We start from the raw sequence: 27,352 nt of genomic DNA, 5'->3' as shown, positions 1-27,352 counted from the left end.
TCCCATTTAAGATGCATATTTTTATTGAAATTAAAAAAATTGTAACCAGACAGAATAAAGTAGACAGAATGTTATAATCTGACTATATAATCTCTCATTCTTGTTGAATCACTAAAATATAACAAAGAATTGCTCTCTATGCTAATTTTAAGGTTGTCCAGTTAAACCATTATTTGGTATCTTTTCAACAGGTTAGCCTCTTTACTATTTAGAGTTTCTTCTCAGAAACATTCATATATTATACAGGAAACATTCATAGTTTATTTGGGAAACATTCATATTTTATACAGGATATACAAACTTGAGACTAAAAAAACACACACACACAATTATAGCCGCAACACTATCCTAGCTGCATTGTGGTGATTATGGTGTTCAGCCAGCTGTCCACTGTATACAACCAGATTTTTAAGTGTTATTTACAGAGGGGCCAAAAGCACTCATCTCAGGTAAAGGCGCTCGGGTTTAACGTGCACTTTCACAGCCCTATGAAAACGCAACCATTATATACACTGTAAACACCACAGGGCATGGAATCCACCTCCAATCGCAACATCAGTCTCACAGGATCAAGCATACAAGGTCTAAGGTAAGGTGCCTGACTTTTCCTTCGGAAGCAATCTTTTCATAGGACACTACTCTCTTCAAATACACTGCCAGTGCTCACAACATTTCTGGAGCCCCTTTTGGGGAACTGCCTGCACAGTCTGCAGTGAACTTTTCTAAATGTCCTTGACGGTGGCAAGCCTGCATCCTCTAAAGATGGACTTCATTTGGGAAAACAGGCATAATTATTCACAGCCAAGTGAACCAAACTGTGGGCGTCCACCTTGGATCGAATGTGAGCGCCACTGTAAAACAATGAGGCCAGTTTTCTTGTACAGCTTGTACATTAAAAAGTGCCCGAGCAATGGCGGTCCCGCAGGAGTCAGCCCAGACTCTCCTAGAGTGAGGACTCAGAGAGGCAACACTTGAACGGTATGTCTAGGTGGTGGTCTGCAGTTTTAAAAGTCAGTCATTTGGTCACCTCTCACACAGACTTCAGTATTCCTCTTCAGTTTCAGTCCCCTTTGCTTTCTTATGGATCGCCCGGTTAAAGCTGTGGCATGCAGGGACCCAGTGATTGTCGTGAAGACCCAGCTTACAGCCAGGGAAGCCCTTCTGAGAGCGGTGACAGCACATCCAGTATCCCGGCCCGTAGGGCAATGCCTGGCAATAGGGCTTGGGGTGCCACCGGCACAGGGACACGTCCCCTTTCACATATTTCTTCTTGCACTGCTTACAAGGATCCTCTCTGTAGCGTGGGTCTCGAACCCAGCGAGAATCTGCTGGCCTGATGTTGTAGTATTCAATGATAAACTTGAAATAGCAGCAGGTACACTTAAGAGCCACTAAACTCTTGGTGGGGAGTAACCTGAAGATTTTCACCATAATGTGGTGGGGCAGGAAGGCCATGTACTGCTGAGGCTCCAAAAGCTGCTGGATTTTAAACCTCGTCTCCAGAAAGTCATGAGACACCTGCTTCTTCCAGCTGGACACCTCAAGGACTGGCACTGTACCTCCCACAGGGGAGGCTGGCGTTGGCCCGAATGAATCAGCGGAAACACTTTTTCCCTCAGACGCTCCACCACCCTCAGCAGCATCTGCAAGCTGGCTGGCCTCTGAAGACTCTTCTGTTGTGCTCTCATTCAACTGGGCACAGTCCGACTGTTGCTGACCCAGGGGCAAAAAAAACAGCCTCCCTGGAAGTGGGTCTTCACAGGACTCTAAATCAGAAGGCTGGTTTTCCTCCACCTTGGACACAGTGATGCTAATGCACACAGACTCTCTTCTTCTCTGATCAGGAATTTGTGGTGCGAGCTTGCCACTCATGCAATCAACAGCCTCTGTGGGCAACTCAATGGCTTGGGGACAGGTTCGAGGAGGAAAAGGTGACTCGATTTCCTCTGTCATTTCTACATCATATCGACTGCTGTGTTTCACAGCAGTGTGCTGATCTGGCTCTAATTCTGCTTTATCCATGTGGAAACCCACACCTGCTGGCAATGATGGACAGCCCCGAGGAGCCCCATCCCAGGCCTGCTTCCCCTTAAGAGAACAATGGTCAGCTCTAGACGGGCCACAGTCCACAGATACAGACCCCACAGGATTCACCCGAGTGCCAGGTGTCTCCAAAGCACCTTTGTTTGCTTTGTCTTCATCAGCTTGAGCGCCATTTGCAAGCAACACCCGGCCTACATTTCGACGGAAGCTGTTGTTCCTCGAGAGGCTCCCAGGCTCACGCTGGCTCTGTCGCTTCAGGCACTCAGACTCCAGCCTGGCTACCATGTCGAGGACACGCACTGGCTCACTCTGGGGTCCACCTCCCTCAGGACTTCCCCTTTCCGTGGGTTCTTCACAAGCTCCTGGGGCAGACAAGGGCTCAGAGGCTGGCGGCACACCTCTGGAGTGCTCAGAAATCCTAACCACGGCAGGTGAGTTAGTGCAGTTTTTCGCACAACCAGCTAGCAGAGCAGCGCTGGCTCTTTGCTCCAGGAAGGCAACCATTTGTATGACCGACAGAGGCCTCCCAGCACAGACACCATCCCCACTGTCACTCACATAATGTACAGAACAGTGTTCAATGCCACATGCGAAAGGCTCGGGCTCAAAGCACCTGCTGCTGCCTTCCCTCATCCTTTCTAATTGTGTCTTGGCTTCTTTAAGATCTGATTTTTTCCTTCTTTTAGTAGCTCTCCCATCAATATCCCAGGAGCTTTTTATTTTCATAGATCCTACCCTATTGCTACACTGGTGAGCTGCAAAGAATGCAATTTTCTCCTTGGTATTTCCTGGTTTCACCACAGCCCAGATATCAAGTGGCCCTTCTCCTTCTTCACCCTGGTGGATTGTTGCAGGTGGTGCATTCTGCTTGGTTTTAACATTCAAGTTGCTCTCTACAGGACTCTTCCCACTCATACTGCACAGAACATTTGGAGAAAGAATCCCAAAAGGCTTTCGAGATGATGCTTTACCAGGAGAGGTGGAAGGAAAGACACCTGATGTCATGGAGAGAGCTTTGCATTTTTCATCATGAATAGGCTCCTGGTGGCTCATGGGAGTTCTTCAAGTTTCCTTGCTGATTTCCAGAGGTTGTGCTTTCTTCTGCAGATTCCAAGATGGTTTTAGGTGCATAACAGAGGCTCTACAGGAAAGAAATACACATTTAATTATGATACTCATTTTGTTTTTAGGAAAGTTTTTTTTAACTCACACTCAGTTCTAGCAAGTAATAGAAACATTTTCTATCAGTTCACTAAATCATTACCAACTCTCATTTCAGCTAGTGTTTAATGATCAAACATAACAAAAGCAAGCTAACCACTTTCCACACTGTATAGGTCATGGTGAATTTCAGACTCAATGAAGAGAATGAGAGAGAAGAGTGACATTTAGTTAATATCCGATACCTAAAATTACGACTTAAAATAAAAAAATTTGAGCTTACTGAATATAACCCAGAAAGTAAAAGGCACATAACAGAAGAAAGGAAAATAGATAAGGAACTCACCCAGAATTCCAGGTAGAGTAACACTATTTCTAAGTCACTACAACTAGCGTTTTATTGGTTGCAAAAATCTATCAAAATTGTTATATTGTTTCCTAAGCTATTCCTACATTGTTGCAGATTTAGATGTTTATAATTTTCATTTGTTTATGTACTTTGCCCATCTATTAGTCTGGATTTTCTAAATAATCTATTTGTATAAGCTCTTAACTGCCATTTTTTCCTGAAAATATCATAAATCAAATCTGGAACCCATAATCCTTACTAATTCTAAAACTCATTTGGAACTAGTTCAGAACAAGTGCCTTCCCTTTTCTGTTCCCTGACCTGGGGTGGCTGGGAGCCATTTTAGAAATTAAGACAGAAAAACAATTACATGCAGAGGTCTGAGATCTAGTACTTGCCACATCACTAACTGACTACACAGGGTGATTCTACCTTGAACTGGTCACTTCCTCTCTAAGTCTGCATTGAAATATTAACTGAGGAGTTAGACTACTAGATCATCTACCTAATGATCTCATCAATTTGTACGTCAAAACAGCCCACTGCTACACAGAACATCCTGAAGAAGCTGTACCGTAGGGGTGGAGTGGTCTCCCACAAAATAACACTACAGACCAACATGGACATCTTCAGCCTCAGAGTTGGCGGCAGTGAGGCAAGAGCGGTTAAGAACATGACCTGTTACCTACTCTCAGTCACGGGAACACGGGTCTAAGACACACGTACTGGGCAAGTCAGCACACGCCTCTCTCATTCGCTCCTCAAACGTTACCGCAGTGGGTCTGGACCGTTACTGCAGTGTGCTGCATGTCTACGGTAACTGCTCTCGGTTATCAGTGTCAATCACGAGGAACGACAGTGATCGTCCAGAACAAGTATACCTTTCATTCCAACTTTTAATTCCTACAGTCCAGCCTCTGCTAAAAGGAGAAATGTGGGAATGAGTATCTTTTAGCTAGGTAAAGAGAAGTTTTGCATTTAAGACACACAAAGTATATTTTGAAAGTTATCCCTGAAATAGATCTTTGGCAATTTATACCTTAAACCTATAAAGATGTTCCCCCTTTCTGGACTGTAACATTTAGTTTCTATTATATATTCTATAATTTGGTCTTACAAAAGAACCAGTCAAGAATTCTTCAAGAACAAGATGAAGATATATAAATAAAATAGAAAAAATGATAAAATGAACAAGAGATGCATCTAGTGCTATCTATGGGTCAACAATTTTCTGGTTTTTCCATATCCCTTTAACTCCTCTCTAAGTGAAATGAAAATGGAGTTTGCTGAAAAAATCAAGTACATTCTCACATAATGATCTCATTACAGAATGTCTGTGGATAAATTTAAACTTCAGCAACGTGTGTACCATTCTGCATTGCACAATATGTTCTTCTATTCGCCTTCCTCCCCCACACATTATTTTAGGTGCTAAATTGATAGACAAGGACTTTAGGAAGAAATGAAAGTGACTATAGCAGGCTTTGTTTGCATTTATTAACCTGTGAAGTCAGCTCAAATGATGCATTAATAATAGATAAGGTTTTAGCAGAATTAAATAGGAGATGATCCCTGGGAACAGAAGGGAGGGAAGGAAAGGTACAAGAGAGTTAGCTAATAAGATCATTTGATGCAATCAGAGTGACTGCTGAAGGCTGGGGGGACAATTCTGTGGGTCCCTTGAGTGAGAAAGAACATTTAGGCTCAAGTTCCAAACTCGCTGAAGGTGTCCTGGGTTAACCTCTTTCCTTCCTTTGCAAGCCTTGAAGGCCCCCAGGGAGGAAATAGAAATATACTGGCAACATTTAAGAGTAAGAAACTGGGTTTTGGTTGAAATCAGTGGTGGACCCCACCGACATGAGCAGGGCACCAGGAGTATCTGCTGCAAAACCCATAAACTAAAAACTTTCCATCTCTAACAGACTACACCAGATGGTAGCACCTTCCCCACCCCCACCTAACGCCCTCAAACAGGCACTGCAAGAAGCTCCAGCCAGGTTTCCATGGTTGCCAATCTCTTTATCACAATTGTATTTTTAAAGTTCACCATAAAAAGTTCTGCTGTCTTGCAAATAAATGTAGGGTTATAGCACCTACCTACACATGACTGTTCTGATACGCTCAGAAATGTCCTTGTAAAAATTTAAGACCCCTGGGCCCACTGAGTCAGAATTTCTGGGACTGGGCCCAGGAATCTGTTTTTAACCTTGGATTTAATTAGGACAGAACGTTAAAGCTCATTTGTTAGACCTCATGTGGGAGTGTTGGGGGTTCCAGATTTGGGCTGTGGTGCTGGGTGGTCCCCACAGGGGTGAGGTGGGACTGCCCAGCAAAGAGCCAAGCAGAAGTCCATGCTGAAGCATTTATATTCCGACAGCTGACAGCTGGGTAAAGACAGACCCATTTTCTTGTTATTCTCTTTAAAGCAGGAAAAGTTTTATGGCTTTTTCTTATCACTGAATTTCCCCTTCAACTTCAACTCCTCGGTTTCTTTGACACTGCCCTTCCTAGCTCTCTCCTCTCTGCCCTCTGCCCTTAATCAGTGTTCCTCAGAGTTCCTCGTTTTTCTAGGCTATTACTACTCTTAAGCCAAATAGCTAAGTGATCTCTTGAAGTTTTTACCACCACAAACTGATGACCCTCCACTGCTGGGCTCTGCCAAGCTTCCTATCCTCCTGCCTGCCTAGCAGACACACTCACCTGGATGTCAACAAGAATCTCAAAAATCAACACAACTAGTTGATGACAACATCAAGTACCTAGTCAACTAAGCCAGAAAGCTGAGTCACTACGAGTCCTGCTCCATGACCCCACGCCCGTTCACCAGGTCACTCATGCACTCCCTTCTCTTCATCCGGGGCAGAACCACCCTAGTTTCCACAGCCACCTTATCTCTGCTACACTGCTGTTACCTACAGGAAAGCCTAGCCTTCCCCACAATGCCAGGTGGTGGAGCTCGCCCCAGCCAGCCGATCGATCGGCTTCACTCCTGCTTTGTCCCACTACCATACTTCACACTTTGGAAGCTTGTTCACACAGCCATCACTATAGGGACAGATGAACAAAGGCCAAACGCACCGCTTTAAGACACAAAATTTAGGGCATCCAGAACCATAAACTAGCATAACAGATTCAAAATTTTTTCATATTAACTGCCACCCATTTCCTCCTGTCCATTTATTATCCAAAATTTACTGAATACTCTGGGCTGATTATTACTGGTACAATTATGAATAAGACCTAACCTCTGCTTTAGAGGAAAGAGAAAAGTAAATAGGCGATTACAACAGAATGTGATATATGTTACAAGGGTAGTGGGGTGCTGGGAGACCTGGGGTGGGCTACATGGGGGGATACAGAGAAGGAAGGAGTGTTTAAAAGGAGAAGAAGGCACCAGCTGCACCAAGCTCAGTTCTGCGGGTGTAGAAAAAGGTCGGAGAAGCCCTGATTTTCTAAACTCAGCGCTGAAGGGATATAATGAAGACCTAAGAGGTTCAAACGTAGATGGTGCTTCTGGAAAACTGAGGTCAGTGAGAAGCAATCAGGGTCTACGCTAAGGTGCCCTGAGTGGAAAGACAACAAGTAAAATGGATCAGCAAGGAAGAAAAAGCAGAGTTTTAGCCACTAATTATACACAGGGACCGAAGGAGAGGAGTCAAAGACGGGTCCGCCTCTCTTCGCTTCACCACTGGATGCAGAGTAGCACCTGTGACTGCGACGGCAGCAAAGGCAGCAGAGCAGACTTGGACCAGGGAAAGCAAGAGCAAGCTCCATTTTAACAGATGTTGCTTGTGAAGGGAACCAAAATTTTACTACCCAGAAGCTTCTTCACCCCCCTTTGGGGATGGTTTTAATGTTTATTAAGAAACAAAACTCAGAAAGAACCCTTGACCTTCTCCCCTCCTATTCCTGCCTAAGCCATTCAGACAGAAAAACCCGTTTCAGGAAGGAAGTCTTATTGGGATGTTCACCTTAGCCCAAGTAGCCTAATTTGAATTAAGCATGGGGAAAAAAAGAGGGCTTTAGGAAGGGGCAGGCTAGCTAGATAGCCTCTGTGTCCCACTGTCTTTGAGTTGCCTAGCAAAAAGTTTCCTGCCATACAGTTGGCGCTTCCTCAACTACCTGTAAATCACTCGTTCTCGCTTCAGAAATCTAATACCAGCCCCCACCCTGCCCCTCCCTGCTGCCTTTTCCTCCTTTGTCCAAAATGCCATACATACCCAATGTTGCCTGTCTTTGGAATTTTCATGCATATGTTGAATTCCCTGTGCACAAGTATGAAAATTTTTTACTTTTCTCCTGTTTATCTGTCTGTGTTAATTTGAATATCAGTTCAACTAGAAAAACTTCAAAGGTAGAAGAAAAAAGTACTAATTTTTTTTAGCCCCCACACCTGCAAAATAGAGGTATCCAGCAAGTAAACTGACACAGGAGGAAAGAGAATAGGAGGAAAGGAACAAGACAGTTGTCTTAGAAACATTTCAGTGTGGAAAAAGTATTATGGACTGAGATTACTGGTGTCTTTTCCCAAAATGTTTACAATGACCATATACAACTGTTACAATCAGAAAAAGATATGCATGAAAGGAAGGTGCAGCCCCTTTTAGACCTGACAGCAAGGTAAATACAGAACTGTGTCTGTTAGCAACGAGGATCCCTGGAGACCTTGCTGCGAAGCTCTGTGAGGAGGGCAGAGCCAGAGTTCAAGGTGGAGGAGTAAACTGGAAGGTGAGAAAGTGAATCTTAGCAACTGTTTCACAAAGCCTGGGTGTGGAGAAAGTCTTGTACCTACCTGTCACCTTAAGTCCTTTCCAGGAATAAGGTGAGATATAACAATGATTCAATTAAAACTTCAACAACTTTCCTCCAACAGAGGCCAAAATCCTGCTTTCAAGTAATTCCAGCATTCCTTTTAGTCTGTAACTTCTGATTTCAGCTCAAAAAAACCTGGAAAAACTCTTCACCTAAACATATTATACAATCCCAAAATGAAGACATGGAAGAGAACTTAAGTTTACCTAGGAAAATAAGTGCTTGGGTAAATCCCAAAGTCTAAAGAATCACACTAACCGTCATCTGTGAAGGGGTGAACTTGATCAATGAGCAATCAAATGGCAATATGGGGTTAGAATAAGGAAACCACAGAATTTCTTCGTGTTAACAAGAAGCCTAACATGAAAGGCAGATGCCGCTTTCTAACTTGTCAATCTATGGTACCTTGCCTAACAAAACAATTTAGAAGGTAAGGTACTTTCTGTTTCTTTCTGCTACATTAAAGGTACATTTTGGAATGCTAATTCCAAAAAGGAGTTATCATTTATTAGCATAAGAGCTACTCTTTATTTACACAAAGTCAGAGGAATAAAACAGAACAGTCTCTGAAAGACTCCTCCCCACATGATACTTTAGAGTGGAAAAAAGTTCACTGTTTCTTTAAAAATGTAAAAGCTTCCAAAGAACATCTTCTGTCTTGCCTTCTTCGCTGGACCACCACAGAAATGATTAGCAACTCCAGTAAGGCATACAGAATAAAAGTCATTGTCTTTGCAAATGAAGTGACAGGGCTAAAACAACTTTTGAAGCTCCGTAGCTAGACAGTGGTAGAATTAAGATATGAATTAGAGCCCTGGTTGGTGTAGCTCAGTGGATTGAGTGCAGGCCTGCGAACCATACGATCCTGGTTCAATTTCCAGTCAGGGCACATGCCCGGTTTGCAGGCCAGTTCCCAGCAGGGGACTCATGAGAAGCACCATACACTGATATTTCTCTCCTTCTCTCCTTCCCTTCTAAAGATAAATAAATAAAATCTTTTTAAAAAAAGATATGAATTAGATAAGAATCTCCAGGAGCTATCCTTTCCTTGCTACCAAAAAATAAAAAAAGGCATATAAAATCTTAGGTTCAATTATGACACAAATAAAATAATTCTGACAGCATCTACTTCAAGAGCCTTTGTCTTTCAAACTGGGTCAAATTTTTCTTAGGTGCCGCATAAAACTTCCACAGAGAACTGTGATGAATTAAAGTAGACATAGCATATCACATAGGAAGCCATACATTCTTATGTAAAAGTGGTATAAGTGCGAAGACCAGGAGGATGTGAATACAGGCAAAGGCATTAGAAAAATCTAACCCACAGGCTCTAAACACTGACAGAACGCACCCAGCCCCAACGAAGCACCTTAACAAAAGAACAAACTCTAGGCCAGAAAAGATGGTATTTCTCAAACTGAGCTCCAAAATATTGGGGGCTTTTTTCCAGTGAGTTAGCTACTTCATTCCTTTTTTTCTTTTAAGGAGTATTCTCTAAAGCTAGTTCATAGGAATTTTGAACTTCGCCTCAGGAGATTTGGATGGTTAGTAATGCACAATTTAATGAGAAAACCCTTTACAGTTTGTTAACAGTACTGAGTAAAACCCAGAGAACAGCATCATGAAAGGTTTTCAGGAACTCACTGCTCACAGCTTTCATCATTCCTGGAATTCCCAATGGTATTTAAGTACAGCACATACCTGCTTCACAATTATCTATATCATGATTCACAAATTCTATATCATGATTATAAACCAAACAAAGCTAATTTCCAGAAAATAAAGGTTATGATAAGCTTTCAAAGTATATAAAATATACTGAAAAGGAGTATTACAAGCTGGGAATGGTAGCCACTACTTTGCTATTCTATCATGATCACAACAGAAGTGACCCCTAACACAATTCAACAGTATTACAAAATACTGAATTAGTGATATGCTAGTTTACATGGGTTCCCCCTCCCTTCTTTTCCCAGAGTGTAGGAAGAAAAGGGGAGGGACTGGAAGAAAGAATACTTGTTTAGGCTGTTACAAATGATTAAGTAACAGCTAGGGACAAAGATGAAATATTTCATTTTGGTTTAATGTACTATGTTTATCTAAGTTAACCTAGAGAACAGCAGTTCACAAAATTATTTCCTATTGCTCCTGTGACATAATGCCAAAGACTCACAAAACGTGCTACGTCACAGTGTATCACTACAAGACATCTACAATTTGGTAGCCCCCGCTAGAATAAACACCAAAATCCAAATGAAACCCAGTAAGAAAAGTTTGGTCACCCTTCCTCCCCTGAAAAATCATTACTATATTTTGAAAAGTATATTACCAAGAAAACCCTGCCTCCACAGATTTTGAGATATTCAGCATCCCTGTTAAAACCCTCTTGCTTATTTTCCCTATCCTAATAGTTCTTACAGAAAACAAAGGAAAAGAAAACCTTTAACCTTTCACATAACAAACTGTTAACTTCCTTGAGTGAACTGATGCTTTTTTCTACCTTGAAACCAATCATTCTTCCATATACGAGAGAGAACCCCCAAGTGGATTTTATTTATAAAAAATTGTATATTCATCCTTACTTGTTTAAATTTCAGTCACCTTCAAAGTACTCTCCATTTGATGTAATACACCTATTGAGACATTTTTTCCACTGCTCAAAATAGACACGTTTTTTAAAAAATATATATTTTATTTATTTATTTTTAGAGAGAGGAGATGGGAAGAAGAAAGAGTAGGAGAGAAACATCAATGTGTGGTTGCTTTTCATGTGTCCCCTACTAGGGACCTGGCCTGCAACCCAGGCATGTGCCCTGACTGGGAATCGAACTGCGATCCTTTGCTTCACAGGCCCGCGCTCAATCCACTGAGCTACACCAGCCAGGGCAAAAGAGACAAGTTTTTGAACTTGTCTATTTTGATGTCTCTTAGTGCTTCTGCCATTTTTTTGTTTCACCTCTTCCATGTGGGCAAAACGTTTCCCTTTGAGGACCTTCTTTATCCAGGGAAACAACAACAAAAGTCACCGGGGGCAGGATCAGATGAATAAAGAGGGTGAGGCATGGGGGTCACAGTGTTTTTGGTCAAAACGTACTGAACACTCAGTGCAGTGTGGGTGGGTATGCTCGTAAATCACCCATCATGAAATACGCAAACTCAAGAGTTTTCCCAAAAAGTTCACTGAAGCCGAATGCAGCCTCTCACACCACCAGCAGATACACTGATACAAATGGGTTCTAGAACACCCACCTACCAGGGGGAAGCCTATACTACAAGGGCCTGTCCTCCATGAGATAATTCTGAGGGGGGGGGGGGTGGTTGGGTCCTCCCTTATATACTGTATTTAAGTTTATATATATATTTAAGGCAATTTTTGACATGACTTGTATGTGAAATGCAGTACTTTCAAAGGGCTGATCAGAGCTTTAACCATATGCCCTATTTGACCAAAATGTAACTCAGACATAAGGATGTCATCTTTCCTAGGAAATAAATGTTAAAGATTCTATAATAATACTAGCCATGAATAGATCAAAAACCCACAAGGAGCCAAGTAGAGTATGCTATGAAAAATGAGAGAATAGCTACTAACTCTACAATGTCAATGCAAAAACATACTGTGCTTGTCTGCCAACATACACACACACCTCTAAACTGGGTGCCTCAAACTTGAGCCAAGTACCAGGCTGGCCCATTAGCACCATTATAAGTAATTAAACTTTAAATTAAACGGCTTATCAAAGAAAAAAGGAGATGGAAAGGTCAAAATTCAGGGTAACAAATATTAAGGAACCAAGCAGAACAGTTTGCTTGCAGTACCAATGCAGACAAAAGAGCGGGCAAGACTTCATCAGCGGTCCTGGGTAGGGGTGGGTGGAGTCGGGGCATCACTTCGGAAATCAGACTCAGGGTGTTCGCCAAGGAAATAAAGCTTATACCGACCGCAGTCCTGACTGGGCCCAGCTGTCCAGTAACTGCTCACTCATCCTTCCACCACATTCCTCTAGCATCTGTTGAACCAAGGAAAGAAGTCTATGTACTGGCTGGTCAAGGCACACTTTGTTAAGGATCACCACTTGAAAAGAAATGAGGTTTATGGTCATCAGAAAACTGGGAAAAAAACCCCTGCTACTTTGGGCCTGTTTGTATAACTCACCAAAGCCAATTTAAATATCTGAGTTAAAAATTAGTATTTCTAAGGGTAAATGTAATGAATCTACACGGCAGAAAATTAATCATTTGGCACCAAGAAGCCCAAACTGTCATGTTATTGGACCAAAAAAAAAAGAAAAAAGAACCTAACAATCACATAGTGAGGCTCGTGTACTCATGTTGCGTCCCATCGAAAACGACCCCTCGACTACACGGAAGGTCTGTTTTCTTCTTTGCACCCTACGGCCAGGCCAGCCCACTCTGCAGATTTTGACTCAACCCAGAATTCTTAACACCAAATACGAAAGAGGAATAACAAGGTATAAAGAACTCTCAATTCAGGGTAGGTTTGGGGCCTTTAGAACTGGCTTTGCATAAATCTAGACTTTAAAACGAAGCCATGGAGTTAAAAAAGCTCTTACTAAGTCTTATCCTCTGAAAATTCCTAGGTGATATATTTACTTAACATATTGTAATCACAGTGCACATACAATGCTGTACTTTTCATAACAAGTATTTTCCATGTAATTACACGGTCTTCAAACCCATCAATAGTAAATGTGTGCAAGAATTTATTAACCATTCTCTCCAACCCTGGACATTATAATGTAACATCTTCATGCATACAATCTCTTGTGCATTTAAGGGTATATCCTTGTAAGTCTCCCAGTGTGGAATTCCTGAGTCATGGGTGTGAGTATTTTCATGACCAGATATATCTTGCCCAATCACTCTCCAGAGGGGTAGTGTTAACTTACACTGCTACCACCAAGAAAATCATGTTAGTTTTATGGCAAAGGTTTTGTTATTCTAAGAGAATTGTTTTTATACCTAAAGAAAGAACCCAATGTAGAACTAGAGATAGGAGATACAAATAAGTGAGAACAGAATAGCTATTTCTGCACTAGAGTAACAACAATTCTAATGGCTCTAAAATGCTTACTGTGTGCTCGGCACTGTTCTAAGCTCAGAATATCCCCCCAAACTTGAGTGCATACTCTATCTCCAACTGTAGATGAAGAAACCAAAGCAGAGGAAAGCTGAGGAACCTGCTGAGATCACACAGCAAGCACATCAAGGAACCTGGAAGCAACAGGTGGTTAGGAGCCAAAGCACATCTCACCTACCGCATTATGCAACAAAGGCAGCAGATGAAGAACACAGGAATAGGGTACTCCTTAGCAAGGTACTCCTCAGTATCGTAAGTGAACACTTAGAAATCTAACTGTGAAAGGAAGCAGAATCAGGCTATGAGTTCAATTTGGATGCTTTGAGTGATACTTTATTTAAAATTAATTTAGTGTTTATCAAATATTTAACAGCCCACTAAGTTTCAGGCATTGTGCTAGACTCTGGGGCTTCAGCATGAATAAAACTGATGGAATTCCTGCCCTTATGGAAAACTAAACATACATTCATCCCGAGCCTTTCATTGATCTCCAAATCTAAGTTTCCAATTCATTGAATCAAGTTAGCAATAGAAGCAGACATCATTAGAAACACTCAAATTTTATTGTTTTGCAAAGAGAAACTTCAAGAAATGAATATACAAGTCTACTTTGTTTTATTGTGCTTCGCTTTATTATACTTTCTACAAATTGAAGGCAAGCCCCTGCCTTCCACCAGCAAAAAGATTACAACTCGCTTTACTGTTGAGACTTGCTTTATTGGGGTGGTCTGGAGTCAAACCCACAATATCTGAGGTATGCTTGTATTGTCAAAAATGAAGTCTGGAAGAGGCATGAGGATAGGTGACATCACCAGAGAATAACACTGGGCTGGAATGACTGTACAGAACATACAGGGGAGAAAACATGGGGAAACCGTTCTGGCTGGCGTTGATTTATAATAGACTTATTTACAAAAATTAGTTCTATAGAATGAAAAGTGCTAGAGAAGACAAAATATAACCACAGGTAAATGGAAAACTGTAAAATGATAAGTCCATAAAGAATAAGAGCAGTAAGAATAGGAGTTAATATTAATATGCTATGTCTAAATTTCATAGGTCCTACCATCTCTTTCAGGTACTAGACTATGTAAAGCTATATACAACATTTAACATTTCCCCCAAAATGTACTGTGGCCAAGAGAGTAAAAGTTACTTTGCTACACGTTTTAATGTCACTCAACTGCTACTTCATCATGAGTGCATCAGTTTGCTAGGGTGGCTTGAACAGCAGAGAAGTTACTTCTCACAGTTCTGGAGACTAGAAGCCCAAGATCAAAATGGCATCGGTTTGGTTTTCCCACCACAGGCCTTTTTCCTTGGCTTGCAGGTGGCGCCACCTCACTGTGTCCTCACATGGTCTTTCCTCTGTTCATGGCCCCTCCTACCTATCCTTGTGTTCAGATTTCCTTTGCTTCTAAGGGCACCAGTATTAGATTAGGGCCCACCCTCTCTCTATCCAAATCAGTCACATTCCAAAGTACTGGGGGTTATGACTTTGACACACGAAGTGGGGAGAGGCATACAATTCAGCCCACAACAATGAAGTAAATGCAAGAAACTCACAGGTTCAAGTTTGATGTTTTAAGACTATGTGAAAGAAAAATAAAGTTTTTTTTTATTTGACCTCTATATCATTTAAATTGGCTCAAGAGAGCACTTCAAATGGTTCAAGGACTTGCTGCCCCAATAATAATAAACAGCTGGGCAGTAATCTAAGTTTCTGAAGAATATGTCTGGAAGGGAAAAATTGTTATTCCTATTAATTAAAATCCCATTTATACACAAAACAGAGGATTGTTAACTCTTTTTTTGCAGCCACCAAGCCCTTCGAAATTCTGATGAAAGCAAATGAGGCTCGTCTGAGAAAAGGGCTCCGGCCTACCAGGCTTGGCGTGCCAGGCTTGGCGCCGGTGATCAGGAGAGTCACAGCTCACCTCCCTAAAGCTCGGCAGGGTCCCCAGACTCGGGTTAAAGAGCAATGGCGCAACGGACCATTCATTATCTAAACTAAAAACTAAGCGTCAAGAAAAATGGAACAAAGTATTGAAATTAAAATTATCTTGAAAAATACAGGGGGGCAACTTTTAAAAATTTTTTTAAAAGAAAAGAAAAATACAGGATATGTGGTAACCATATTCACATTTAGCTACTTCCCAAATGACTGGAAGTTGTTAACAATCAACCATATAATATCAGAATAAACTTTAATCCTACCCTCCAACAATAAAGGTAGGGAGACAGGAGAAGTGAAAAGAAATACTATTTCAGAAAGTCTACACTAGAAAACCAACCGCAGTTCAACACAAAATCTCAGAATAAAAAGAGAAAATAACAATAGACAGAAATCACTACGAGGTTTCTAATTTACTTGAAAAAGATCCATTATTTTCTACACACCAAACTCAAAGCCAACAAACATAATGTTATGTTATGAAATTTTAAAACCTGGCTTGTGTTCCACTCTCTCTACTCAAAGGTCATCCGGACTCTCCTCAAACAGCAGCTCTGGACAACTGGCGAGAGGAGAAACTTAGGGTATACAAATTCCACTATTCCACTAGGGAATTCCACAGACAAAGCTCAGGAGGGTGGGAGCTCTCAAGGACGGGGGCCTCTGTCTGCCTGCTTCGCCACTGCTACCCTAGAGCCTCACACACAAATGTCTGCTGACTTGAGTGGATGATGTCTTATTCCAAATGAAACAACCTGAATCTGAAAAAGAGGGTAAAACTGTAACATCCAGCTCTACTGCACAAGCACCTCAACAGATCACTCTAACCTTGTGTTGTTGAATCTAACAAAGTACAGGGTCGGGCAAAAGTAGGTTTATAGTTGTTCACATGGAAAACAATACAATTAATAAATAGTAATACAAAAATACACTGTTTTGTGTACTCACAACTGTAAACCTTCTTTCCCTCCCTTTGTTAGCAGCAGGATGAAGCCCCATAAAACTGCTATTCACCAAAGAGATTTATTATACCATTATTTTCTGAAGAGTTACCTAAAAAATAACTTGCTGAAGACCCATCTGGCACACCACTGAAAAACTTACATTTTATTTCCTGATCTATCATTTTAATTGCCCCTTTATATCCATTTACATATCAAAAGTCCAAGTTCATCTGGAAGACAGACTGACAAAATCCCCCAAAGAAAAGTGAAAATCAGGTTTATTCCACAGCAGATGTATCCAAAGATTCAATCTGACCATACTTACTAGCTCTAACTAAAGAACACTGAACTTGAACAAGATCTGAAGAGAGTAAAGAAGAAAGGCAGTAAGAATATATGAGGGGAAAGAAGTCAACTATTTGGTCACCTGAAAATCTCCCATTAATCCTTCTACAGACGTTCTTATTGAACCTGACTGAGCTGGTCAAACCCTAGGCTTAAGAGCACTTTCTAATGCTCCAGCTCAGCTGCTTGCTTTAAAATGAAATACCAATCAAGCCCTGGCTGGTGTAGCTCAGTGGATTGAGCGCGGGCCTGTGAACCAGACAATCACGGTTCGATTCCCAGTCAGGGCACATGCCTGGGTTGCAGGCCAGTTCCCAGCAGGGGCCAGTTCCCAGCAGGGGATGCACGAGAAGCAACCATACATTGATGTTTCTTTTCCTCTGTCCTTCCCTTCCCCTCTAAAGATAAATAAATAAAATATTAAAAAAAAAAAGAAATACCAATCAGGTGACTGGGTTTTTTTTTCTTCCCCTAAACAAATTAATTCTTTCCAGAAATAAAAGCATATTGTCATATTATAAATATTAATAGGGAACTATTGGCAAGGTCCTTAAAGATACCAAACGGACCCCTTTAGATAGTACTCATATGCAAAATGCTGAAGTTATGCAATGGGACTTACTGTAAACTAGAAAACTAGGGAAAAAATCAGATTATCTTCCAAGCCTCTTCTATAATTTCAGACAAAATATAACTGCACAGTTTTTTTTACAGAGAAAGGGAGGGAGAAAGAAAGGGAGATAAACACTGATGTGAGAAACATTGACTGGTTGCCTCTCATTCATGGCCCAGCCACCAAACCCACAACCCAGGATGTGCCCTGACCAGGAATTGAACCCAGTGACCTTTCGCTTTGCAGGACCACACCCAACCAACTGAGCCACACCTGTCGGGGCAAACTGCACAATTTTGAAACCTAGGTCATCAATAAATAACACCAAAGCTAACTGTACTAAGGAGACATATTTTAGACTTTTTTTACTCTTAATCCAAATCGAGCCCAGAACTGACTTTTAGAAAATCAAGTACATTAGGCTCATTAAAAAATAATAATTTACAGCCCTGGGCCTGCGAACCAAAGGATCGTGGTTCAGTTCCCAGTCGTCAGAGCACATGCCTGGGTTGCAGGCCAGTTCCCAGCAGGGGACACACAAGAGGCAACCATACATTGATATTTCTCTCCCTCACTGGTTCCCCTCCCCTCTAAAGATAAATAAATAAAATCTTTAAAAAAAGAAAAGCACATTATGTAAAAATAATAATAATAAGTTGCATAACCAGGCAAGACTTTAATACAGCACTTTATATTACACAAGCAGGGAAGTTACATACTAGAGTGTATACTTAACCCTAACTAGTATTCCTAGCTAGGAAATAAACATCAGTAAGCGCTCTAAGACGATTTCCTAACTAAATGAACTAACTCTATGGATGTGAAGTCATTCTGCAGTAATCAACTACCCAATAAAGTATATTGCACATCTTAACACCAAATCATGTACTATGTTTTAATCACTGCTACTAAGTCACAGAAGAAGAATACTAATTCAAAATAACTTAAAGATATTAAATGACTCAAATACAATTTTATTTCCTGATAGGTTTCAATTCAAATATAAATGGATGGCATGAAAGAAATAGACGGCACCACTTTCCAACTTTTAGTGAATTAACAGATCAAGGTATCAATAATCATCAGTCCCCGCTACCACCACAAAACTGAAACACAACCAGACATTACATCCCCTGGTGAGAGAAAAAAGGCACCTAAAAAAATCACTTCTTATCTGTTCAATCCTCAGAGTCAGCTACCAATTTACAGTGAACACAAGAGAGAAGTAAGCTGAATACCTGAAGGATATAAAACAGCAAAATCGCCCTGGCCGTGTGGCTCAGCAGATTGATTGCGAAGCAAAGGGTCACTGGTTCCATTTCCAGTCAGGACACATGCCTGGGTTGCAGGCCAGGTCCCCAGTAGGGGACACATGAGAGGCAACCACACATTGATGCTTCTCTTCCTCTCTTTCTCCCTCCCTTCCCCTCTGTCTAAAAATAAATAAATAAAATCTTAAAAAAAACAAACAAACAAAAAAGACAAAAATCTAGATTGGGGAGGAACTGTAGAACAATATAATAAGGCTAGTGTCTTCAAGCAAATTCCAAGAGAAACAGAGATAGAGTAGCCAGTACATTAAAAGAGATTTAAGAAACCAAATGTGTATCGTGACTCAAACAGATCATATATAAAAAATTAGTATATGTGTATATATACATGTACATATGTGAATTTTAAGTCCTCATCTCTTAGATATATATCCTAAAATATTTTTAGATTAAATTATATGATGTCTGAGATATCCTTCAAAACAATACAAGAAGAAGAAAAATAATTAAATAAAAAATGGGAAAAAAAACAATATGAGAAGAAACGTTAGATCAAATGAGAATGACCACGAAACTAGGTAATGGCTAAATGAGGACTTATTACTCTACTATTTCTGTGTTTTTATACATAATTAAATTCTCCCATAATTATTGGTTTAAAAAGAGAGAAATAAATAAATGGAAACATTTGGAAAACACTGGATGAATGAGCTTAGAAATGCCCATTATGCACACAGTGTGCAGCTGCATCCCATTGAATCTGGAGTGAAGAAACTGGAATTCTGTAGTTCTCTGGGCAGGGCAGCTCTGTTGAACTCACTGTAGTTAAGTCCCTCCCCTACAAGCCACAGGCGGTCTCGTATATCCACTCCTTCCTGGTTCAGACACAGGGCACTAACCAACACAAGTTCTTGTCCTACTCCACACCCATTACTGAAAACTGGACAGGAAATAAATCAGAAAGCAACAAGAAAGATGAAATGAAAGGGAAACAAACTCACAGTCAAATAAAAAAGAACAAAGCCAACAGTGCTCAAGAACAATCAATCCATTTTTTAATTACACATATGGCTTTTGATCCTTTTAATTTAATGAATATATTACATTTGTGAACATAAATACATATTTAATGACATAATTTAATGAATATTTTAATTTAATAATCAGATATACAAGTGGCAGTTCACCTTAGAACACCTTAGAACGGCTGGGTCCATTTTTTAAATGTGCTTTAAAGTATTTTAAATGAGCAGTGTGTGTACTTTTCTGTGAGGCAGTAAGTAGTTTGGCCTGAGTAACAGCATTTTCCCAACACTCTAGTTACTTAAATCATTCCTAAACAATATCATATTTTAAAGAAAATCCTACTCACCAGCCATGTGCAAACATTTTCCTTTTTCCTAAAAAGTTATTTAATTTAAAACTGTCCATTTAACTAAGGTAAAAACAATGTTCATCTGCACAGTAACCTCCAGGACAGAAGAGTCTACACACGTAGCCATTCAGTTATGAGTTATACAAGCCCCAAGCCATATCCTTTAAATACTAAATACAGAAAGAGTCTACACACTAAGTCCCAAACAGAAACACTATAAAGTCTCCCCAGGAGTCTTTACTATACTAAACACAGCTGTCTAGGGTCATGTTTACAAAGATAAAAAAAATCAGCACTACCAAAATTTCTGATAAACAGACTCCTACATACCCTAACTAGAAAGGAGGAGCACACCAAGAAGTTTAAAAACACTTCATCTTTAAGGGTTATAAAAAGAAACTATGTCCTATTATCAAGTTTTGGTTATTACTGTAAATTTTATATATGTGTATATAAAATGTTACTTTGAAGCCACAGTGCTTCATTAATTACTTTAACAGAAAATTCTAACTTTCCTGGTCCTAAATTACTTATAAAGTATGCAGAGTTCACACTCAGAACCCTTAGGTACTTCAGCTATTAACAAACTAAACCACAAAGGAGAACTTAACACCCAAGATCAGATTTTAGTGACAGGTTTATAGATGGCAAAACCATACGTACCAAACAACAAAGCCAAATACTGTAAGAGTCAGAAATGATACAAAAACTCACTCACCCAACATTTCTAGTTATAATTCTATTCCTCTCTTTCCTATTGCCCATCGTATAGAAAAAGACTGTTAGTACAAATAAAGTAACAGTTGACATAATACACAAATTGCTGAAATTTGTGAGTCATGGGTCCTACTCTTCCTTTCCATCCTCAAGGCAGGCACCTACTCCCCAGGCAAGGTGGCCCTGTAGCTAACAAACCATAGCTCAGTGGAAAAAGAAAACACAAACACTCACATCTTCCCTAAGCCTCACAGCACCTGAGTTGTACAGGATTGTTTTGTACCTACAAAGCACTTTCACAAACATCTCTCTCTCTTTTTTAAATAATTTTTTAATTTAATTCTTGTTCAAGTACAGCTTTCTGTCTTATATTCCCAACCCTGCCCGCCCCCCCCCCCCGCCCCATGCTCCCCGCCTTCCTCCCATTTCCGCCCCCCTCACAAACATCTCTTTTGGCTCTCTTTCTCTTCCTAAGCTCATCTGCATCTTGGGCCTTTGTACCAACTGCTTCTTCTTTCTCCCCGTCTCTGCATGCCTATCTCCTTATGGTCCCCACATCACCACAAATCTCGAATCCCTCAATACTTTTGTATTGCAACCTCACAGTCTGCAACCACTGCGCCAAAAAGCGGATAAAAGCTCAGAACCTGAAATTTGCTCAAGTTCACGGGAGTGTGGAGCCATTGCTTCAAACTGACATTTTCTGACACATTAAAGAATTCAAAACACAATGTATTCTGAGTTACAAAGGATTTAAACAAACAGACACACCAAGTTCTCCCTGTGAAAACATTTTGCAGTATATCCTACTGCAGGAACTAACTTGCACTTACGCAGACCCCTGCAAAAACTTAAGACAGGTTGAGACAATACAGGTTGAGGGAAAGAGGGAACACCCAGAAATTGAGTTCTAAATTGGTAGATTATTCTTGAGCTCACCTCACTGTTAGCATAAGTATTTCCTAAGTTTTCAATACTGAAACTAAATTTGGAGGGGAGGTGGGAGGGGATAATGAGGGGAAGGGTTTTCAGGAACCATAAAGGACACATGGACAAAACCAAGGGGGAGGGTGAAAGCAAGGGAGGGAGGTGGGTTTGGGTGGTGGGGGAGTGGTGGGAGAAAAATGCAGATAACTGTAACTGAACAATAAAATAGTTATTAAAAAAATAAATTTGGATGGATACAGAAAAGTGACGTCTTGCCCATCTGAAGCCATTCAGCTCTAAATTTCCTGCATGGTTACAGAAAACACACAGATCAAAACTAAAGGTAAATGCCTATCACAGGCTCTCATTTGGAAAGATGGGGGAAGGAAGGGAAAAAACATCAGTAGAGGAACAAAAAACAGGCAAGTCAAAGAGGAAAAAAGTTATCTTTGAACTTAACATGAAAACAAAAGCTAGCCATAGGTAAGAAAAAAAAGAAGAAATAAAAAACAACACTGAAATGAACAACACTGTTCCTAACATAGAACTAGGAATAGAGGAAATGAAAATCTCCTTAAATATTAGGAATATTTTATCAGAAAAGAGTCAAATTACTGTGAAATTTTTTTGTCTTAAGAAAGGACTTACTATATCCCAAAATGCCTTTAAAAAAAGTTTGGTTTCCTGAATAGGACGTCTTTATAGCTAGAATTAGAAATCTTGAGAATCATAGAGAAATCATGAGATAACCATGTAGCCATGACTTCATATACTAATACAGAATCAGAAACCCATTTTTCACTGCACTCCAAGTTAATGAGGCTCCCAAAGTGAGTTCATACTATAAATCAGTGTGCCTATTTAAGTCATAATGGGGACTCAAATCCCAATTTCAGAAATTAGAATGCCTGAATCTTCCATTCATATTACCCCGTCTCCTGGTATTAAAATTATTCAACTAGAAAGTTTGGGTTATGCAAGAAAAGCAAAGAAAGAAGAATCATCTTAGGAAGAATTCAACCAAGCTGTAATGACTCTTGAAATACGGCTTCTGACCCAGAACATTATACCCCACCCCCAAGAACCAAAGTGCTCACTCAATACAATGAAGACTGAGCCTCTTCCACCCATGCCCTCTCTTCTAAAGGCAGAACAAACATGGTTTGAAGTTTTTGTTTTCCAAAGCTCCTCCTAAAGGGCCTAGTCTTCATTTTATTACATACTTTCTTCAGCTGATATAACTAAATGTTATTTAACTTCCTAGGCATTCATACTCTTCTGAGATTAAACTAATTCCCTTGACTATTTAAAAATCTCTCTAGCACTCATTTACTAGACGCTGTTCTTTCTAAAGATAGACATCTGACCTTATCCATTATGACTCAAACCTCCCCAGTTTTCTAAGAGCCATCTTATCTCATAGTAGGGTAGGATACTCACTTTAAAGAAAGCAGCGTCCTTACCCACTCATTCTTTCAACAAATGTTAATCAGTGGAGTTGCTTTTAAATATTTTTAAGTTTTAAGAATAGAATACTGTATTAGAGCAAGAATTCAAAAAATGCATGTATTTTAGAAATGAACTGCTTTTTGAAAAAGAGACTGCACAAATCTCCATCAGCCCTTTCCTGTGCCCGCCGGCCGCAGTTCTCTAGTTTCCTGGGCAGATTCTCTACCAGCACAATCAGTTCTATCTGGGGTCGACTGAGAACACTGGGGAATCATCTGAGTAAAATGTGAATCTTGTATTTGCTTATATGACTTCTTCTGTAAGAAACACTATTATTACATACACAAAACTGCACCAGGCTGACCTCAGACGCGCAGGAACATACAAAACACATGTACACACAAAACTTTTTAAAAACACATACAGATGTATGACAAGCATACATACAATCCATGCTGTTTTCCTGGAAATTTTTAAATATCCTTCAGCAAACCCTGTGAGTTTGCTAGATGCCCGAGAGCTCCTCAAATAGTTCAGGAGATGGCCCCTAAATGCCCCACCTGCCGCCCATCTAATGGCTCTAAATGACACCTACATGCTGTGCCAAGTGGTCAGTCTAAAACCTCTCTTCAAACTTCATAGGTACAAAAATAAAAAATAAAAACCTCTCTTCAGGACTCCAGGTTTGTATACTGTGAAACTGAATCAAAGAAACATTATTTAAAATAGAGTGGGAAGTCCTAAAGGGAAGCTCTCATGTACTACCACTCACCACCCATTGCAGACTCCAACAGGAAGCAGGGAGATTTTCTCCTTGCCTGGCAACAGACCCAGCCAATGAGAAACTGCCATGGCTCAGCCAATGGGAAACCAACACACTTGAACTCCTGCTTTCCTTCAATAAACATCTTGTTTATAAGAGCCTCTCCTAACTCTCTCCTTTTTTGTTATAATGATCCTCTTCTTTGTTTTCCACAGGCTTGTGTATGGTCTGCCATAGTTTGAGTGTCCCAAATTGCAATTTCTCTACATTCCTGAATAAACTCAATTTTGTTGGTAAAATAACTGGCCATTTTATTTTATTTTTAAGGTTGACAATAGTGACTTTTTAAAATCTCAACTTCAGAATATGCATGAATTCAAAATATGAATGTCTAATGAGGATCTCAAACTCAACATGTCCAAAATCAAACTCCTGATTCCCTGTGCACAACTTACCACTACCCTCCCAAAATCTCCCCTATTTTAGTAAACAGCAACCCTGCTTCTTCAATTGCTAAAACCATAAAACCCTCAGTCACCAAAATATATTCAGAATCCAGCTACCAGTCACCCCATCACTGCTACCATCCTGTTCTAAGTGACCACCATTTCTTACCTGCATTAGTCTCCTACCACTCTCTCAATGCAAATCTTGCTCCCCACAGGACCTACTCTGAAATTCAGCAGGCAGAATGGTCCTGTAAGAAAAGAAAAAAGGGACGTCCCATCACTACATTTGCCACACCCTCCACTTGTTTCCCCTAAGATGGCCCTCCCTATTTCTCATTTTCTACTTGTCTCTCTCCCCTTCACTTATTCTGCTCAAATGAGACTGGCTTCTTTCTCTTCCTCAAATGAATATAGAACCACCTCACCTCACAGCCTTTACAGTTGATTCTGTTTCCTTTGTCTTTCCCCTGACATTTACCTGTGTCACTCTGAATTTCTTCTACATTTCTGCTCAAATGTCATCTTTTTAGAGAGGCACTCCTGCTCATCCACTTAAAGGAGCCCTATTCCCCGGCTCTCCCTATTCCCTTTGTCCCTTCTTTACATTCTCTGCAGGACTTCCTTCCTTCCTCCGGACATTCCATGTTGGTGCATCTTCATAAGTTGGTGCACGACTCTAGGGGAAGACTTAGTTTTGTTTACAGCTATATCTACTGGGCCCAAAGAGTATACTTTAGACACAATATTTGTTGAATAAAAATTATACCAATTTTTTCTGAGGTCTTTGATTTCTAATTACCCCCCGAGTTTGTATTATCGGGAATTTTTCTATACTGTATCTCAAAGTCTCTTATTTTCCTGATAGCAAACTTATTAACTTTTGGATAGTCCAAAATCATACTGTGATTTTCCTAAGCTCTTTAATTCTATTACTAAACTAAAAATTAGATATATTTTGTAGGTTCCTGAAAATGTAATTTTACTTCTAAAGTCCTCCAAAAATCCGGGAAAATATTTCAGGCAAAAAATCTCAAATTCTGGTCTATTTTTCTCCCCACCAATCCTCTCCTCAGATCCTAGCTTTAAACATAACTGTTAAGAAAGGTCTTTAAGATGTAGATCCCAAACAACCTTTCCTCAAAGCAAGATCTAAGACAAAGCACTTCAAAATGTAACTGAAATATGTTTAAACCAAAGACCATCTGTGGCCCCTACTTATACAGTCTGACCCAAAGGTAAAATCACTTTGTTGCCTTTGCCTCACTGAATTCTCTACGCCCCCAGACCAGTTATCTTCAATGTGGATTTGGGGGAGAGGGAGCTGCTGATGAACCTTAATAGGAAGCTACATGATTAACCTCAGGCAGAAAATAAAGGACATCTGGATATGTTTTGGAGTCTTTGAAATGTGATGGAACCTCAACTCAGTGCATTTTATTTCCTCTGCAAACTACTTCAGCTGTTATCTCGTACATGCTGAGGATGTTAAGATACACCTTGCACAGGCCTGCTATCTCATCTACAAAGGGGTATTTGGATTGTTGTAGGTCCTTTAGAAAAGCAACGGATCAGCATTATGCCCCACTTCAAGTATGAATTGGCTCCTTGTTACTATGGTGATGAGCACCCTAACACCTAACAAAAAGATAATTTGCTACTTCACTGAAGCTTTGTTGTTTTTTATTTTCTTTATCAGGAATAAGGTGGGAGAAACAGAACCAATTATAGAGTGTGTTTCAATACAAATAGGAAGAATTTAAATTGTTTCACTTACAGGAAAAAAATGAAGGGCCTAAGAAGACTGAAGTAAATAAACATGTGGGGCTACATGCTAACATGTACAGCTCTACACCATCACTGAACGGGGCACTACAGATGTTCCAAAACACATGTTCTCACATTGGTTTTCAGAGTTTGTATATGTGTGACCAACAGTCTGAATGTGAAGAAAAATCCACTGAAGTAATCAGGAAAAAACCAAGACAAATAGGAATGCAAGCTCCTGAAACACCAACAATTTAATGGGAAGATGTGTATCTCATATTCTTAAAAAGGAAATAACATTTAGCATGTGCTCTTGATTTTTAAAAAAATTCTTAGCAAACTAGAGGTAGAAAAAAAACTTTACCCAAATAAAAGAAATCTACCAGAAATGTATAGAAAACAGCATTCACAATAGCAAAATACTAAAAACATTCCCAAATTAGAGCCCTGAATAAAACAGAGATACCAGCCATCGTATCACAAAAAGATTAAAATAGTTAAAAGGAAGAAACAAAAATCTGTCATAATTTGCAAACTACATGTTATCTGGGGCTTTCAAGTTAAACAATTTAAAAATTATTTGCTCTAATAGAAAAATTTACCAGATAAAATATCAAAATTAAATATAAAACAAAAAAACATTTAACAGCATTAACACATGGCCCAGCAGTTCTCCTAGATATACAGCCAAAAGAACTGAAAACAGGCAGTAAAATACTTGTACATAGAAATTTATAGGACTTCCGCCAAGATGGAGGCGCAGGTGGAAACACTGTGCCTTCTCCCACAACCAAGTCTGAATACAACAAAGGCTTGGTGAACAAAGACGCAGCCAAAGAACAGAAAATTGAACTATATGGAAGTCCAACAACAATGAACCCTTCAATCAGACTGGTAAGAGGGGTGGAGCCAGGAGCGGAGCGGGGACAGGCAAGAAAGATCCCCTGACCCCAGGCACCCAGGCAGCCCCGCATCAGGCAGACCCAGCGGCGGGCTGGCTGCGGTCACACATTTGCGTGCAGATAAACCAGCAGAGGAGTGAGCAGTGAGACGGACTGCGTGGCCCTGGCGGCAAGAGGCAGCAGAGGGGGCCGCCATTGCTTTCCTTTGACCCCACCCCGACATACAGCGTCACAACCCAGTAACTGAGTGGCCTGGCCCTGGTGAACACCTAGGGCTCCACTCCTCATACATAACAGGCAAGAACAGTCCAAAATATGGCTCAAGAACTCAAAGCTCCAGAGCTGATAACTCTAAGTGACTAGGTAATAGCGAACCTCTCAGATGCACAGTTCAAAACACTGGTGATCAGGAT

At 40.3% G+C, this 27,352-nt stretch overlaps 1 protein-coding gene across 2 annotated transcripts in view; it reads right to left on the bottom strand.

Annotated features, from left to right (window-relative positions):
• Positions 1–27,352, bottom strand: part of FBXO34 (F-box protein 34) — a 79,001-nt gene continuing 51,649 nt past the window's right edge. Inside the window, exons 3-5 of one of the 2 annotated variants that reach the window (XM_037054355.1) lie at positions 24,440–24,521; positions 12,348–12,440; positions 1–3,184 (exon numbers count right to left, since the gene is read on the bottom strand). In XM_037054355.1, coding sequence (XP_036910250.1) covers positions 1,042–3,096 — 2,055 coding nt within the window. In that variant the 5' untranslated portion in view covers positions 3,097–3,184; positions 12,348–12,440; positions 24,440–24,521 and the 3' untranslated portion in view covers positions 1–1,041. The remainder of the gene's footprint in view (positions 3,185–12,347; positions 12,441–24,439; positions 24,522–27,352) is intronic. The other variant, XM_037054354.1, reaches the window with a different exon arrangement.

The sequence above is a fragment of the Sturnira hondurensis genome, unplaced genomic scaffold (assembly GCF_014824575.4).
Source record: "Sturnira hondurensis isolate 20B ecotype Veracruz unplaced genomic scaffold, ASM1482457v3 Scaffold0008196, whole genome shotgun sequence".
Taxonomy (NCBI): Eukaryota; Metazoa; Chordata; class Mammalia; order Chiroptera; family Phyllostomidae; genus Sturnira; species Sturnira hondurensis.
This window is presented reverse-complemented; position numbering and strand designations above follow the sequence as displayed.